This window comes from Ambystoma mexicanum, chromosome 4p (assembly GCF_040938575.1).
Source record: "Ambystoma mexicanum isolate Mex_15411 chromosome 4p, UKY_AmexF1_1, whole genome shotgun sequence".
NCBI classification, from domain to species: domain Eukaryota; kingdom Metazoa; phylum Chordata; class Amphibia; order Caudata; family Ambystomatidae; genus Ambystoma; species Ambystoma mexicanum.
The window spans coordinates 1,053,880,470-1,053,897,989 of record NC_090927.1 but is presented as its reverse complement, the minus strand read 5'-3'; the positions used below and the strand labels follow the sequence as shown (position 1 = coordinate 1,053,897,989).

The 17,520-nt window shown below is 49.1% G+C and overlaps 1 protein-coding gene across 2 annotated transcripts in view; it reads right to left on the bottom strand.

Annotated features, from left to right (window-relative positions):
- The window catches only part of GOPC (golgi associated PDZ and coiled-coil motif containing), a 594,673-nt gene that overhangs the window by 72,995 nt on the left and 504,158 nt on the right, over positions 1-17,520 (bottom strand). For both annotated transcript variants that reach the window (XM_069606625.1, XM_069606626.1), the window contains one exon: positions 12,124-12,304. In XM_069606625.1, the coding sequence (XP_069462726.1) occupies positions 12,124-12,304 (181 nt within the window). The remainder of the gene's footprint in view (positions 1-12,123; positions 12,305-17,520) is intronic.

The following is a 17,520-nucleotide window of genomic DNA, read 5'->3' as shown; positions in this document are numbered from 1 at the left end:
CTGTTAGTCTTTTTGCTTTATCCCATAGCTGATCTTGCATTGCTTTGTCCACTGAAGATCCGTCCATGGTCACCCCTAGATATCTAAACTGGTTGACTACTTCAAGCCTGGTTTCCTCCAGATAACACTTATGTTGCTTAGACAACCTCTTCGTAGTTTTGTCTAAAACAAGGACTTTTATTTTTGCTATATTGATTTCCAAATTATTATTTTTTGTATACCTTGCCAAATTTGGCAGTTTCTGTTGCAAGCCGATTTGGGTTTGATCAATAATGATGGCGTTGTCTGCGTAGAGAAGTCGCGAGATGGCAGACTTCCCAATTTTTGGTGGGAAACCTCTTATTTACTCCTCGTAGTTCTGGTAGTCCCCAAGAAAAGCGATAAAAAGGGCTGGGGCTAAAGGGCACCCTTGTTTGACGCCCCGGTTAACTAGAATCTCCTCCGACAGTACCCCTTGTTTACTCAATTTCACCCTGATCTTCGTTTGGGCGTGTAGGGCTTTTATCGGGCCCATGATTGACGTCGGGCATTTCCAATTGCTTAGTTTGTGCCACAAATTCACCCGGTCTATTTTATCAAATGCTTTCAATAGATCTACAAACGCCAAATAGACTCTGGGTGCTCCTTCTCTTACTTTCGCTTTGAGGATATGGATCATCAATATGTTTATTGACGTGGTTCAGTTTTTCTGAAAACCTGTCTGAAAGATGTCAAAACAGGGCACATTTTTTGCCCAAATTCTAAAGTGGTCCAACAGATGCATTGCGTAGATTTTTCCCACAATGTCCAAGAGGGCTATCGGCCTGTAACTTTCTGGATCTTCTCTTCCGCCTTTTTTGTACACCGGCACGATTATGGCATTTAACCATGTTTCGGGAACCATTTTTGTTTGGCCACAATGGGGGAAGATTTTACTGATAATTTTAGCCCATGCTTTCGATGACTGCTTCAGATCGACATTAGTCAGGCCTTCTGGGCCTGGGGCCCTCGGTCGTTTCAGTTTATTGATGGCTATTTCAATATCCTCCACGTTGGCAACATCCACCCAAGATGTTGTAGTTTCAGGTTTTTCTTTGGTCGCTTGCGTTTTTGGAAGCTCAAATTGTGCCGTTAAATATGCTTTCCATTTTGTCTCAGAGACCGCATTTACCATTTCTGTTGGTCTAGGCGGGTTTGCTGTTTTTATTGTTGCCCAGAATTCGCTAGATTTTTTTGAGCTAAGACTTCTTAACATTTTTTCAGCGTCTTGTTGGTACAACTGTAGCCTATGTTGTTTTAGCCACTGATTATATGCCTTTGACTCCCTGCGTCATTTTTCCCACGCTTCCTGGTTATTTGTTTTTTTTGCGATTTTCCTCCATCTCCTAACAACTTTTCTTTTTTCCACAACCAGGCTATCGTAAACATGTTTAGGGCCCGTGTTTTTCGACGGCTGGCCTCCCACGGGTTTTCTGTACGGGATAGGTAGCGGTAGGTAATTTGGTTGCTTTGCGGGCACTTGGGTCGTGGTTGCGTCTGGAAGTATGTATTTTTCCGTTATCCTTAATACATCTTCTTCCGACAGACGTAGCCTTGATTGTTCGACTCAACATTGTATTTATATAACTGTCTCTGTATTTGTCTTCCTTGCCATGAGCATGTCAGGAGATTGTGATCGCTGTGCGTAGTTCTTTGCACTTTATACTCTTGGATCCTGGATAAAAGACTGGTTGACACATAGATGTAATCCAAAGTGGCCTTGGAATTCAAATACTCCCATTACGGATTGTTCCTTTGTTGTGGGAATACTGTCGCGATATTGTACAAATTTCTTGGTTTGGTCATCGCGTCCCATGCTTTTCCTTGTTTCCGTGTTGCTCCTTGTGGCCCACTCCCCTTCGTTTCCTCGTTCCATTCGTTGCAATCTGCATTCAAGTTCCCACACACAATGACATCAGCATTCTCATACTCCGCATCGATCGAGTCTAATATATCCGCCATTTTTGTGCAATATGCTTTGATTGTCGTTCTTTGCGGATTCCAGTAAGTATTTATTATGATGACTTGTTTGCTATCCAACTTCATCGTCAGGTCCGGTTGATCTGTCCATGCCGTCAGGGTGACCAGCATCTCATATGATTCATGTAACTTTGTAGGTGTTGCCAAGGCTACGCCCATTTTTATTGCTGTCAAGAGACCTGACGACGGATGGCCTAATAGGCCCTTGCATGCCGGTGATGTTTCTACTACAAACATGTCTATACTCGATTTGTCTTGAAGCCAGTTCTCTTGTAGGCATATGATGTCCAGTGAACCTAAATCGACATCGCCAGGTCTGGTAAGGTGGACGTGACCCCTTGTGTTCCATGATCCCATGACAAAACTTTGCTTGCATCCTTCGTGTCCTAAGTTGGTATGTTCACTGCTTGTGGTTTTCTGGGTCTTTGTTAATTGCTATTTTTCTGCATTGAGGTTGATTTTAGCTATGCCCATGGGCCCCTGCCTGCTGGCATGTTAATTTTTTGCGTTGGTGCTGGGTTCGGACACCTCTCGTTTTGGTGCCTGCTTGAGATCCGGTCTGGACTGTACTGCCGATGTTTATGATAGTCTTCCCCTACTGGACGAGACTTGTGTTTCTCCGTGACTGTTTCCTGTCGTTCACTCCTTACTTGCCTATTGTTACTTTTCTTCTCGTTGCTTGACCATTTCTGGCGAGGGTTTTTGTCATCTGGTCGAACATACTCCCTTTCTCGCCCATTTGTTTTTTCACCCTGCCCTTTAACGATCCGGTTGTTTCGATATCGTTCTTCTGTTCTCGATGTATAATGATATTGCCTTTCAACCTGCTTGTTGTGGGAGTATCCTTTCTTCTCCCTCAGAGTTTCTCGTTTTATTTCAGTCAACCAAAACCCCTTTTTCTCCATTTTACTCACGGCTATGTCGTCCGTAGGCTGCAGGCTTAGGGGCTTAACGTGAACATAAGCCTTTGCAATCTTTCCTCTGTGGTAAGGTTCCACTAGCTTAATGTCTGTTTTTATGCTTTTCAACGAATTCGTTTTACTCATTATCTTCAGAATTGTCTTCCTATTAAGGATCATATAAGCTGCTTTTGAGTTTATTTGTTCCACTTTGAATATACGTTCCACATTTTCTGCGCTTGTAGTTTTTTTTCTTCGGTGCTCATCTGCAATTTTGGGGACGTCTGTTCGCTGAGGAGTAACCTGCCCACTTGCTCCTTTCCCACTTGGATTCGTGTCAGCCTCACTCCTCAGTCTCATCTTTTTATGATCCTTGGGCGATACCATCTCTAGGATCTCATTTCAGTCTTGATTTGCTGATCCTTTTTGCAATTTTTGATTTTTTATGTAACTTGATTCTGGGTCTTGTGATTTTTTTTCCTTTGTTTGTTGCTCCGTGCACTCCTCATTCTCTGAGTTAATGGAGACCGTCTCCCAATGTTGGGAGAGATTCATCAAGTTTGTGTCACTCATGAAGTCTTCTACCAATCTCGGAGAACTCCTCCTCTCCTCCCCGTTTGTAGGTCTCGGTGGGTTTTCTTGCATATCCTTAATTTTCTTTAATTTTTTTTCCTTTGACCTAGTTGGTTCCTGCTGACACCCCTTCTCCTCTGGTGTAGACTTCTGGAGCAAATCTTTCTTAGATAATTTTAGTACCACTGAGGGTTTAGTCGTTGGATGGTTTAGCAAGCCCGACTTAATTGGGTATAGTTGGGCGGGTTTCACTCGCTCACCGCTCGTTTCCTTTATGTCTTGCCTTGCCTCTGATTTTTCCAGACCTTCTCCTGTCTGGCTTCCGGCCTGGTTGCTTTTCTGTCTCACTGGCTCCTTCGCTTTCTCCGTTTGTAGAAGCACAACTTGCTTTTTCAGCTCCTATACTTCTTTTTCCCACCCTTTCTGGTGTCGATTGTTCCTTTCTTCCAATGCTGTAATGTAACCTTCTATGTGTGTCATTTTTGAGGACATAGTTGCCAAGATCGATGTATTATCTCGTATGCCGTCTTTTAATGCCTCGTACAATTTGCAGAATGGGGCTAGTGCAATCGTAATGGCAGACATGATGGTTAGCAGATCAGATTTTTTACCTGGTGACTCTTTGTGATAGTGTGGCTATATCGCTTAACCGTCTGTTTTTTGGTGATTTCGGCGTGCTCCCTGCTTTGCCTGGCGTTGAAAATGCCTCTATGAACAAACTGTTGCTCGACCGGGTGCCTTGTAGTTCCCCTTCCGTCATTGTTCGTATGGGAAGTCCTTTGTGGCCATCATTCTGTTGGGTCGTATCGTTCTGCTCTCTCGCTTTCACCAGGGTACTTCGAGTTTTGGCGGGTGTCTTGTAATTGCATCATCTGTTTTGGATGGCCAATTCCTTCTTATGATGTTTTCTCTTGTGGGATTAGTAACACGTTCTGCTGCTTTGGGAGACACTTTGCCCTTGCCTGCTCTTGCCTTTGTATGACTTCATTCCTCTGTGGGCTCCTTAGCCCTTGTGTGGCCACGTCTTGTTGTTTCAAGGAGCTCAGCCTCCAACTTTCTTCTCTTTCCTCTCTTTGCAGTCGGATCGCTTTTGCCGCATTTCTTTTTTCCAATAGGATCTGTGCAAGACCCGCTTCCTGGGGGCCTTTGGTACCTTCTTGGTCCCCTTCTGTGTCCGTTATCCGATTTTTGTTCACAGGGGTGCTCTCTTGAACTGCTTCTAGGATTTCTGCATCCGATAATTCATTATCCGAGTCTACTTTTCGTTTCTGATGGTTTAAAAAGAATGCTTTTAATGTTCCTGACAGCGTTGGAGGTGGCGGTCCTGTCGGTAGTCTTTCGTTTCTTTTCTGTTATTTCAGACTCCTATTCACGCTGCCACTTTTCCTTTTGCTGGTTTTGAGGCACCATTCTCTTGTTTGTTTTTTACTGATTTCAGTAGACTAATCTTTTCTTGGTTTTTCCTTTGGTTCGTTATTTTGCTGATGTCTTCTTTTTTTCATTTTTGGCGAAGACGCTCTTTTCCCCGAGTCCGAATCAGTATCTGATATTAAGTTTTCACTTTCCCTCATATCATTTTCTTTTCCGCTCTCCTCACTGTCCTGTATGGTAACCGTCTAATTCGTGAACTGGTTCGGATTACTGCCTTTTGGGTTTAGTTCATGCAGTTCGGCGCTTGATTTTCTGCCCGACTCCTCTATTGGCTCTGTCTCCCTGTGAACCATCGCCTGAACAGACGTTATAGATTCCTTCCCTCGGACACCTTTCATCCGGATTCTGCCGTCTTTTTCTTGGGCTGCTTTCTCCCCGTCCACGGCTGCGCTTTCGTGCCCCGTTTTCGGGCTCTTTGATGTTTTTGTTGCCGAGTCCGCTCCGTCTCGTCCTTTGGGGCTGCTCGACACACTTCGGCTTCTCTCGCGGTCGGGCCCCTCCTCACTCTCCTTCCGCGTCTCCTTCCGCAACGGGCTTCCTCCATTTGTCTCCAGTTCTGACGAGCCCGGAGTGCCGGCGAGGAGTTTCCTTGCCGACTCATGTCGCTTCTTGACTCCTGCGCCTCAGCACTGCCGCGCACCCGCTGAGGGTCCGTCAGTGGCCGCCCTTCGACCGCCCCTGCTGGAGACCCACTCGACAAACCGGCGGTACGCAGAGCGCTACACTCCTCGTGATTGGGTAAGATGTTTTCCTTGGCGCTTAGTTCCATTTGCGTGTCTTGTGTATCTTTGCCTTGAGTTTGGTCTAAAAGGGCTGAAGCATTTAATACGTCCTCCGTGCTCATCATGTTGGTTTGCTGCAACATGAGAGCTTGGGACTCTTCGTACGTTTCATAAACTGCTTCTTCATTGGCGAAAATCTTTGCCTTCAGCCTCTTAACTGGTGTTTTGTCGCTCCTTAGACGGCGCCGGCTTTGGACCTCGCCTGATTCTGCGACTGCCTCTTCAAGTCGCTCATTTCTGGCGCCTTTTCGATCTTGATGGCCTGAGAGCCTCGAGGATTTCTGAGTCGAGTCCATTTCTCCCGCTGACTCCCGCAGACTCAACTCTCCTCACCAACTAGGCTCACCGCTCCGCTCTGAGTGGGGGTTTTTGAGTCCTCCCACACACTGGATCAGTAGTAGACAGGGGAGAGAGACTGCAACTCCTGCAGACTCAACTCTCCTCACCAACTCCACATCTATGACAGGTAATCACCACAGCTGTGCTGCTTCGGAAAAGTTTTGGCATCTGCGTCCTGCTTCGATGACGTTGATACGCTGTCCTCGAGGGCCTCCGTTGAGCCGATGTCACCGGATGTTATAAGTAGGACGCACAACGCCCATAGACTCAGTTGTAGTTTTTTCCCAGAACGTGTGGCACCAATCTTCTGCCAGAATAACCACAGAAAGCCTTGCGGAAACGTAAGTTGCAATCGCATAAGAAATTCTGTAGCAGGGCAGGCTGGGAGGGAGCGATGTGGAATACGTCGTCAGAACATCCCATCGAAAGAACTTTACCAGGTAAGAAAGTAACTTGTTCTCCGAAGGGATTGGTTCCTCTAACGTATTCCACATCTATGACAGACTCCCAAAGCAGTACCAACGTATGGAAGTGGGAAAAGAATTTAGAATTTCGGAATGCCCAATTAAATTGCAGAATAAAGGACCGCCTTGACAAAGGCCAGATCTTGCCCATGGATAGAATCCAAGGAGTAATGTTTGACAAAAGTATGGACAGAGGCCCATGTGGCTGCTTCACAAATGTTACGAATGGGAACACCGCTCTGCAGAGCAGTAGAGGCAGCCATACCTCTAGTAGAATGGGCTCGTAAGCCTAACGGAGGGTCCTTACCTGCCAATCGGTAGCATTCAGAAATTGTCAAGATAATCCATCTAGACAAAGTCTGCTTAGTAACAGCTTGTCCCAAACGCCTTCCAGCGTATCCTACAAAAAGTTGATTGTCCACTCTGACCCGGGACATGCGTGAGATGTAGAAACTTAAAGCTCTCCTAGGATCCAACCTATGGAGCCCCCCCTCTTCCTGACCAGGATGTGAAGGAGGATACGCCGGAAGAATGACCTTCTGGCTTAAATGAAATTCCGACACAACTTTCGAAAGAAAAGAAGGACGAACCCTAAGGACAACCCTGTCCTTATGAAACACTGAAGGGTGGCTTAGCAGATAGTGCCTGTAACTCACTCACTCTGCGCGCAGAAGTAACCGCAACTAAAAATACAGTTCTAAGGGTCAACAGTCTCAAAGGACAAGAATGTAAAGGCTCAAATGGAGCACCCATTAGGAATTTTAGAACCAAGTTCAAATCCCAACCAGGCACCTGGAAAGGTGACCGTGGGAACACATTAGTGAGCCCTTTCAGAAACTGTGAAATTAAAGGAATCTTAAAGTAAGAACACTCCTCAGACGAGCGCTTAAATATAGACAGCGCCGCCAGGTAACCTTTAATGGTACCCACTTGCAGACTCTTGTGGGCTAACGAAAGCAAAAAAGACAGAACCACAGGAATGACATGAAAAAGGATCCACATTCTTAACCCTGCACCAGTCGCAGAACTTTCTCCAACGGCAATGGTACAGGGACTTTGTTGCAGGCCTTCTGGCTGAAAGCAACACCTACATCACGTCTTCAGGGGGTTCCCAATCCTTATACCTCAACCTTTCAGAAGCCAAGCATGAAGGTTGAGGGACTTGACCTCTGGATGAAGAACCTGACCCCCCTCCCGTGAGAGCAGATCGTCTCAATAGGGAAGACGGCGTGGAGGGCAGATGGACATGTCGAGAAGGTCCCGGTACCACGTTCTCTGGGCCCATGCCGGAGCAATGAGGATCATTCGGGAACTGAACCTCTGTAACCTCAGCAACACCTGCGGAATGACTGGGACTGGAGGAAACGCGTACAACAGTGGGAAGGACCACTTCACTACGAACGCATCCCCTAAGGCTACTCTTGGAGGAAATTCCTGCAAGCAGAATCTTTCGCACTTCCCGTTGACACGGATGGCGAAGAGATCCACTTGAGGGGTCCCCCAAAGGGTGAAGAACTCCAGGAGAATCTACTGAGCCAACACCCACTCATGAGAGACCGTGCTCTGCCTGCTCAGAGCGTCCGCTGCCTCGTTTTTGTCTCCGGACAGATGAACTGCCGAGATCTTAATTTCCTGCTGGATGGCCCAGAACCAGAGCTGCATCGCCTCTCTGCACAGAGGAAGTGACCCTGCCCCCCCTTTTTGTTGAGGTAGTGCATGTCCACTGTGTTGTCCGTCAGAATCAGGACATTCTTCCCTTGCACGGTCGGCAGAAAAGCCTTCAGAGCTAGCCTGATGGCCCTCAGCTCCAACAGATTGATATGGAGTCTAGACTCCGACGGAGACCAACGACCGCCGACTGTCAACTCGTTGGCATGAGCTCCCCATCCCGTGAGGGATTCGTCCGTCACGATCGTCACCTCTGGCCAGGGTAGCCAAAATGGAGCCCCCTTCATCAGATTGCCTTCGACGGCCCACCACAGAAGATCCTGGGCGACCGAGGGCGGCACCTGAATGGGATCCGACATCCTGCCAGAGGATTGCGACCACTGCATCTTGAGAGCCCACTGCAGAGATCTCATCCGCAGCCTGGCCTCTGGCAGCATGAGAATGCAGGATGCCATGAGGCCTAGCAACCTCAAGAACTCGAACACAGGGAGACTCTGGGCATGTTGAAACTTGTGCACCATCTGCAGAACGTGATGAGCCCTCACCTGGGGAGGGAAACACTGCCCCAGGGATGTGTCGAGCACTGCTCCGATGTATTGGAGCTGCTGGGTTGGCGTCAAGTGGGACTTCTTTAAGTTGAGGGAGAAGACCAGCATGTGAAGGGAGTGGCAGGTGACTGACAGATGATCCAGGACTTGCTCGGGAGAGCTTGCCCTGATCAACCAATCATCCAGGTAGGGGTAGACGTGAATCCCCCTTTCCTGAGATACGCTGCCACCACCACCATGAGCTTGGTGAAGTCTGTCGGGCGGAGGTCAATCCGAACGGCAGGACCCGAAACTGAAAGTGCAAATCGCCAACCGCGAACCTCAGGAACTTCTTGTGCTTGGGATGAATAGGCACATGAAATTAAGCATCCTTGAGGTCGAGAGGCTCCAACCAGTCCTGAAGTTGAAGGGCCTGGAGGACTTGACGGAGAGTAACCATCTTGAAATTGTCCTTCCTGAGGAGCTTGTTCAAACCACGCAAGTCCATGATGGGTCTCAATCCCCACCGTCTTTTTTCGAAATCAAAAAATAAGGGGAATACCATCCCTTGTTCCTCTCCGCTACAGGCACCAGTTCTATGGCGCCTTTCTCCAGCAGGGATTGGATTTCCTGCGCAAGGAGCAGATCCGGACTCTTCAAAGAGAGATTCCCTGGTGGATTGTCGTGAGGCCTCTGCCGGAAAGGAAGACAGTAGCCGTGGGCTATGATCTCCAGAACCCACACATCTAAGGTAATGGCACGCCATTCTACAATATGCTGCGCCAGACTTCCCCCCCCAACCGGCGAACCATGGGACATGGCCTCATGACTGAGCTGAAGCGGCTGCGGCAGTGCCTGAGGACAAAGAGGCAACTGCCCGAGCGGCCTTGGCACCTCGAGTACCTTGTTTTCCACCTCTGGTACTCCTACGTTAGCCCCTTTGACTTGCAGCTCCCCTCGATCTACCAAAGGTAGAGTAGTATCGAAAGGAACCTCCCCTCCATTGCTGTCACCTAGGACGAAAAGGAAGAGGTTGGCGAACTGCAGCACTCAACGACTTTGCTGCAGCTTTGGAAGGCTGCAACCTCTCGAGGCTCTCGTCAGCCTTGCTGCCAAAAAGATGGTCACCATCAAAGGGCATGTTGAGAAGCCGGGCTTGTACATCCGAAGCAAACCCGACTTCCGCAACCACGCAAATCTGCGCATCAGGGTGCTCGCCGCCATGGACCGGCTGACACAGTCAGCCACGTCCAGACCCGACTGAACGGATTCACACGTGGCATCCTTGCCATCCTGCACAAGGGCAAGAAAGCCATCCCGTTCCTCCCCTTTGGGAATATGTTCAGCCGCCAGTGAAACAATTCCACAGAGTGTGAGTGAAACGTGCTAAGGCACACACAGAGTTGGCTGCTTTCAAAGCCATACCCCCTGAAGAAAAGACTTTCTTCACCCAACCGTCAAAACGTTTGTCGTCCCTATCAGGAGGGATGGTAGGGTACGACGCCTGTTTTGCTGGGGCCGTAGCCGCCTGCACCACCAAACTCTCTGGAGTAGGGTGCATGGACAAGTAGCTGGGGTCGCCACTGGCTGGGCGGTACTTTTTCGGCAACGACTTACCCACTGCCGGGAGACTCCCCGGAGCAGTCCAAGCCGCCGCCACCCTTCTATGCAAGGCCATATGGAATGGCAGTACCGGGTCAGTTGGTGAACCTTGGTTCAAGATATCTGTCAGGTCATCCTGCAGAAAATCTACTGGTGGCGCAGACCACCCCAAGTACTCCGTCACCCTCGACATCAGCTGCCTGTACGAAGAGTCAGCATGCGTACCAGGCTCAGGTCTGCCAAACTCAACCTCCGGGGTGGTATCAAGACCACTGGCGTTGTGCAAAGACTGACGCAAGTCTTCAATCTGGCTATGACCAGACACTGTTTCGTCAGGAACCTCATCCGGAACCAAACCTTCCTCAGACCCTTCCTCCACCTCAGAAACATAATCCAGAGGCTGGAATAAATCCCTGGAGAAGGGCACAGAAAAAGGCTCAAAGACAGGTCTCACCAACTTCTTCAGGGCCTTCCTCTGGGTTTCCACCGATGCACAGGGTTTCTCCGATACAGCATCCTCGAAAGGAGTCGAGGATGTCGACAGAATCGGCGTCGTCGACGTCGAGCGTGGTGCCGATGGCTTCGTCACAGGCCTCGAGGGCGGAGCCCCGAGCGTGTCCTTCGACGGCCTCGGCGCCGAGGACTTCCTCGGAGGCGGAGCCTCGAAAGAGTCCCTCGACAGACATGGCTCCGACGTCTTCATCGAAGACCTCACAGGCTCTGACGGTCTCGAGGGCGTCGAGGACCGGGACCTGGAGCGGGCATGACTAGAGCGATCCACCTTGTCCAATCGGGACCTCAAAGGCGCCCGATGATCGCGCCTACCACCCGAGCCCCAAGGCGTGCGAGCAGTGGCCCGAGCACATTCCCTGCCGGCTTCTTTCGAAGGCGCGGACAGAATAGAGCCCTGTGATGGAAAAATTGCCATCATCTCCGTACGAAATGCATCACATTCTGCAGGAGACGAGTGCTTGTTAGGACAAGCAACCCGCCGATGGGCGGAGTCCTCGGACGAGGAAGGCAACCTGTGAGGGCGCTTCCGCGAGTGACTCGAAGAGGCAGAGGAATGGCGGGAACCACTCCGGGGACCGAGACACCTCCCCCCAGTCTTACGCCAACGACAGAGAGAGTCGCCTCTCAAATCTTCGGTCGAAAGCCCAGCGGATTTCGACTTTCAGGGCTTGGAAACCCTACCGACAGAGAGCTTCTTATTCCACTCCCGCAAGGCCTTCGATGTTAACGACTGGCAATCGTCACACTCATCCGTGGCGTGGTCCTCACCGAGGCACCAGAGGCAGGCGTCGTGCGGGTCCGTAATCGACATCTTGGAACCACAGTCCCGACACTTCTTGAAACCCGGCTGCGGGGTAGAAGAAGACAAAGACATGATATCTTCATTCACAAACTAACAAGGTCGAAGAACTGATAGAATATAACTCAGAAGAACCGAGGCGCGCCAAGATCTCCAAAGCGAACACGTTCGCGGAAAAAACGGAACTGAGGCTATGGGCGTCATGTGTCCTACTTATAACATCCAGTGATGTCGGCTCGACAGAGGCCCTTGAGGACAGCGTATTGACGTCATCGACGCAGGACATTTTCCGAAGCAGCACAGCTGTGGTGATTACCCGTCATAGATGTGGAATACGTCGGAGGTACCAATCCCTTCGAAATGTCTGTTCATGGCCATAATTCACCCACAATTTCCAAGTAAACAAACAATAATAATCATAATAAATATGGAAAATAAGAGACACATAGTCTTACAAAAACTGATAGTAGGTGTTGAATATCTAACAGCTTTCTAAATATTTATTATCACGAAAGAACTTAACCTTACCTTGTAATGGTTTTGCATCCCCACTTCCGTCATTCCTACTCACACCAGTGCTTCCACCTTCTTCCAATTCATCAAGATACAACCGATAACGATGGCCACTCTCGTCTTCATATTCTACATTTTCATCATCAGAGTCCACTTCTGGGGCAACATACACTATTTCAAACTCAATCTCTCCTCTCTAGGAGGAACCAAGAGAAATAAAATGTAAGAATTAGATCCTTTTTATGTGCACAATAATGAGTTATCCTGATGTTTCAAATCCCAATCTAATTATCGATTTGTGAATGAAACATACTTTACTTATGCTGCATGTGCACACACAAAAACAAAGTGATGATTCCCCATAAGTGTGCAATAGGCACATTTGACTTCTCTGCCTTGCTACCCCTTCTGCTGCCTCAACTCTGCCAGTTTATCTTTCATGCCTTTATTCTTTACCTGCTCTAATGATACCAGTCTCTGATGTCTTTCACAACTCTGTCCGGGCTCCCTCTTCCTCTCGGAGCGGTCTGACCTCTCCTCTTGTTTTCTTGCCCCCACCTCCAAACTTCTCCTCCTCAGAGACTTCAATATTCACCTTGAGGTGTAATTCAGCCACTGGACTCTTCCGCAGCCTCTGTGACTTTCTTTCCCTCACCATGCATCCCTCCGATCCGACACACTCAGCCGGACATACCTTGGATGTTCTCATCTCAGCAGATATCCTCTTCTCCAACCCTCTCACTACACCTCTCTCCTGGTCTGACCATGCTCTCCTGACCTCCCACCTGGATCTCTTAGGTCCCTTCAAAAAGCCTCTTCCTGCAGTGCCAGTCACTTTCTCTGTCATTCGACCGATGAGGCGAGTATCAGCTGCTGCTTTTGCCGCCACTTTCATTACACCTCCCACAGACTCTGCCCTGGATAATCTTCATCTCTCAATCAAATACACCCTGGACATCCCAGCCCCTGTCATGAGGATCCACATTAAGCATGCCTCCAAGCGCAATACCCGGAATGACTCTGACCTAGCCTCTCTGAAAAGCAAGTGCAGAGTTGCTGAGCGGAAATGGCAGGCAACAGGCACATCCTCAGAGATTTGCCTGCCACCTGCTCCAAAGGCAATACAGACTCTCCATCCGCTTGAAGAAGAGGGCCCATATCCAAGCATGCATCGCTGGGGCCACTTAGAACACGGAGGAATTCTTTAAAATCTGCAAGGAACTCGCCAATCCTACTGCAGTCTCCACCTCTCCTGGCCATCCCTTACCTTATGCACTTCATTGGCCTCCCACTTACTTCACAAAAACTCAGGACATCCTGTCCTCACTCTCCTCTACTCTACTCCTCCCTTCCCTCCCTCCCCTGCTAGCAGGCCTCCCTTGACCTCTCTCCCCCTTCTCTCCTACTCTCCTCTTTCACGCCCATAGCACTGGATGAGGTCTCTAGACAAGTCCTCTCTATGAAAGCCTCCTACTAACAGCTGCTTCTGCAGAACAATCAAGGACAGCATTGCCTCCTTTGCTCCTACCTTGGACGATTTCTGTAATCACTCCTTTGCAACTGGCTCCTTCCCGCTACTCCTCAAGCACTCCCTTGTGCATCCTCTCCTCAAAAAGCCCTCTGCTGACCGCCTCCTTTCCTGCTAACTACCACCCTATCTCCATTACTCCCTTCCGAGGCAAACTCCTGGAGAAGTTGGTCATCCCACAACTGATCCAACCCACAACTGAAGCCAGACTGGTGGTCGTGGAGGCAACCAACAGAATCTGTTGGTTGCCTCCACGACCACCAGTCTGGCTTCAGAGCAGCCAGAGGCATGGAAACTGCTCTAATGAACACCCGTGAAGACTTGCTCTCAAATTTCGACTCCATCTCTCCATGCCTTCTTATCCTTCTGGATCTTTCCTCTGCCTTCGACACAGTCAATCATACCACCCTAACTGATCGGCTCTGTGAAACCCTTGGCATCACGGGCCTGGCACTTTACTGGTTGACTTCTTTGTTCTCTGACCATGCATCTGAGGTTCAACTAGGTCCTTTGCTCTCCCCCGTCACACTCCAACTGCGGCATCCCACAAGGCTCTATCCTCTCACAGTGGCTCGTCAACATCTAACTCGCCCCTCTAGCCCATATGATCTCCTTCTCGCCTCACTTCCATTGTTATGCAGACGACACGCAGCTCATCTTCAAGCTCCCTCTACTACCCCCTATTCCTCCTCTATCATCCCTGACTGGCTGCTATTCAGGCATGGTGTGATGCCAATGATCTCTGCCGTAATGCCAGTAAGACTGAGATATTTCTCATTGGGACCCCTGCTCCCTCCCTTCCCTCCTACCCCCCCTGGCCACCCTCTATGGGTCCCCCCCCTCACGCTCTTGTGAGGCAAAAAACCTTGATGTCATCTTCGACTCCTCTCTCTCCTTCTATCCTCACATTACGGACCTTGCCAAGAAGGTCCACTACCAGCTGCACCTCCTCAGAGGCATTCTTCCTTTCCTCACCTTCCACCAGAAACTCAATGTCTCCAGAGCTCTGGTACTCTCTAGGCTGGACTACTGGAACAGCCCCTTCCTCAATCTTCCTTTATCCTCCCTTCGGCCCCTTCAACTAATCCCGAATAAGACTGCAAGATTTATGCTTGGCCTGAAGCCTAGGGACTGCATCTCCTCAGCCCTAAAATCTCTCCACTGGCTCCCAGTAGCTGCTAGGATCAAATTGAAGACCCTCTACATCATCCACAAGGCTTTCTGGGCCTGGGACCCCGTCACATCCAACTCTCTCTCCCTAAATACCTCCCTGCTAGAGACCTTTGGTCTTCTATCTCCAACTCTGCAGGTTAGACGCTTCGCCAAGCAGAGAGTGGGTGTAGATCTCTCTCCTCTGCAACAGTCTCCCTAACCCTCTTAGGCTTGAGCTGGATCCCCTTAGGACCTCAAGACCCTCCTCTCTTCCTTCCCTCTCCCCCGCTAACACCCTTGTCTGCCGCAGTGACTGGCAACCTGGTTCCCTCAGATTTCTACAGGGCACCAGGCCCACCCCCTTCCAGTCCACCCAACTCCTTGCACTTAGCATGTGGACCCTCACTGCCTGCACCCCATGCAATTCCTTGACACTTGCCCTCTCCTTAGCACTCGCCTAGCCCCCTTTAACCCCGCTCCACCTCCTCTTCACTTGCACTCTCTCCTCTTTACCGTGCACTTCCCTTCCCACCATAGCACTTAGCGCTCACACAGACTGGCACATCCCTCCCCTCAACCCCATTGCACCTCTTGCTACTGTACTTGCACAATCTGGATGCCACATTGCCTAGTATGACCGTTTTTGTTATCTTTCTCCCCATTCCCCTTTTTTTTTATATTGTGGTGCATTGAAACACCATTTGTTGTACATGCGCCTTACAAATATCCAATAAAATAAATAAAATAAACTGATCAATCATCACCTTTCCTTCAAACTGAGAAAATCTGCCAAGAAAAGCTTAATTAAGAATCAGCACTTGAAATGCAGTCCCTGCCTCCCCATCACAGACTCCCACATCAATATCTGATCCAAGTAGTCACAGATATGCTTATTCACTCCCATGACTCATTAGCTTGGGAATCCCACATGTCCAGAACACAGATCACTAACAGGTACACTGAAGTGAATGGGGGGTAAAAGATGGAAAAGTAATTGCAATTTGCCAAAGTACCAAAGTAACTGTGAAGAGGGCTGGGGAAGTTTACCACCAATCCCCCCCACCCAATAAAATACATGACACAGAAGAAGGCCAGGAGACACTGTGATTGCCCATAGTTTTTCGGACCAATTCCCAGTGCTCCAATGATTGACAAGTATGTCGAGAGGTACCCCCCTCAGCCAGCCCTATAGATTATTGATTAAAAGCGTCAAGAATCCATGTTGCTGATGTCGATAGAGACCACGACCTAGCAGTGTTAGATATGAAGCACACGTGCCATCTGCACTGTAGGACACAAACACACTCGAATACACGAAGAACACGAGCGTACAGTTCTATAGTTAGAGGACAGATACATATACAAACTGTCATTGCTTTTATTATTTTGCCATTAGCTAAACGCAGAACCACAACAGCAAGAGATCCTGAACCGGGCTTGCAGATGCTTAGATGCTTACATGCAAATAACCTTATGGAACTGCAGGAGCACCTACGGGACCTGACAGCACCAAGTGTGACTAACCTGTGGAAAATATAGAATAGCATGAACACCTTAGAAGCCGTGTTATGGCTTAGGAAAACTACAGCACGCCACAGACCTCTCAGCAAGAGTTGAGCTGAGCTGAATTCAAACTGAACAAAGAGCAAACGTGTGAGACAGGACACGCTGCCAAGGGCACAAGATATGGATGACATTCCATCCCCTGAACGACCGCAGCACCAGCTGCAATAAAAATGCAACTAATTCCTCATAATTCAGAGCTGCACAGCTCCAAATCATGGGCTCGGAATACGTGACCCGGCCGACGCACACAATGGACAGCAACCAGTGCTGAGAAAGGGAGCCGATTTCACGCTACCAAACAGAAGCTTGCAACAAAGACGGTACAATGTCAGACAATTGTTTTTTGCTGAGCAAAAGAGTACTCTCATAGACTAAGGTGGTACACACAAGTTACAATGCAGACACATAGTCATTCTTATTACCTTGAAAAGGTACACCAAGAGCCGAGAAACTTTGCGGATCCCAGGCCTGGGGACGTCAGCTCTAGACAATCACACTTTAGTACCCTGGAGGTGGGTAGCAACGGGTAAGAACCAATGGTAAAACCGTCACACTGCAACATTGTTATAGATAGTGATTTGGGGATGGACCAGGCCAGCCATCAACAAGCGAGGGCCAGTAGACCAACATGTATAGTGTCCGCTATAGGTGTCTATTACTCAGTACTTAATCTAGTGTTCCGATTTCTAGAGAAGCGTCCAGGTTGTAGCATCACTCCGACATCATTCAGGTACAAAACTAACCTGCGAGCCAGTAGAAGTTGAGATGCCCATGAATTTCCGCTGTCCCTGTACTGACCCCTGTTGATTTTTGCTGTAATAAGCCACAGTTTGAACTTGGCGTTTGACTGGAGTCCTCCGTTTGTCCTGTGGAAGGTGTTGGTCCTTCTGAGAGTCTGCAAACTCCTAGTGGCCCTCTGGCATACCTGGGAGTTTGTCCTAACAAGTTGGTAGCAGAAGTATGGTTGGCTGCGCCAGCCCGGCATAAGGTCATCTCCTTCGCCGCCCAACCTGAGAGGCTGCGGGACCCTCGCATATTTCGATTAGATGGGAAAACCCATGCCCATTTACACATCGTCACGAGCCCCTTAGAAATTATCCTGCACGAAGTCAGCGAGTTGTCCCGGCAGACCAGAACGGGGAGGCGAGCGCCTTGACGGGGAGCCG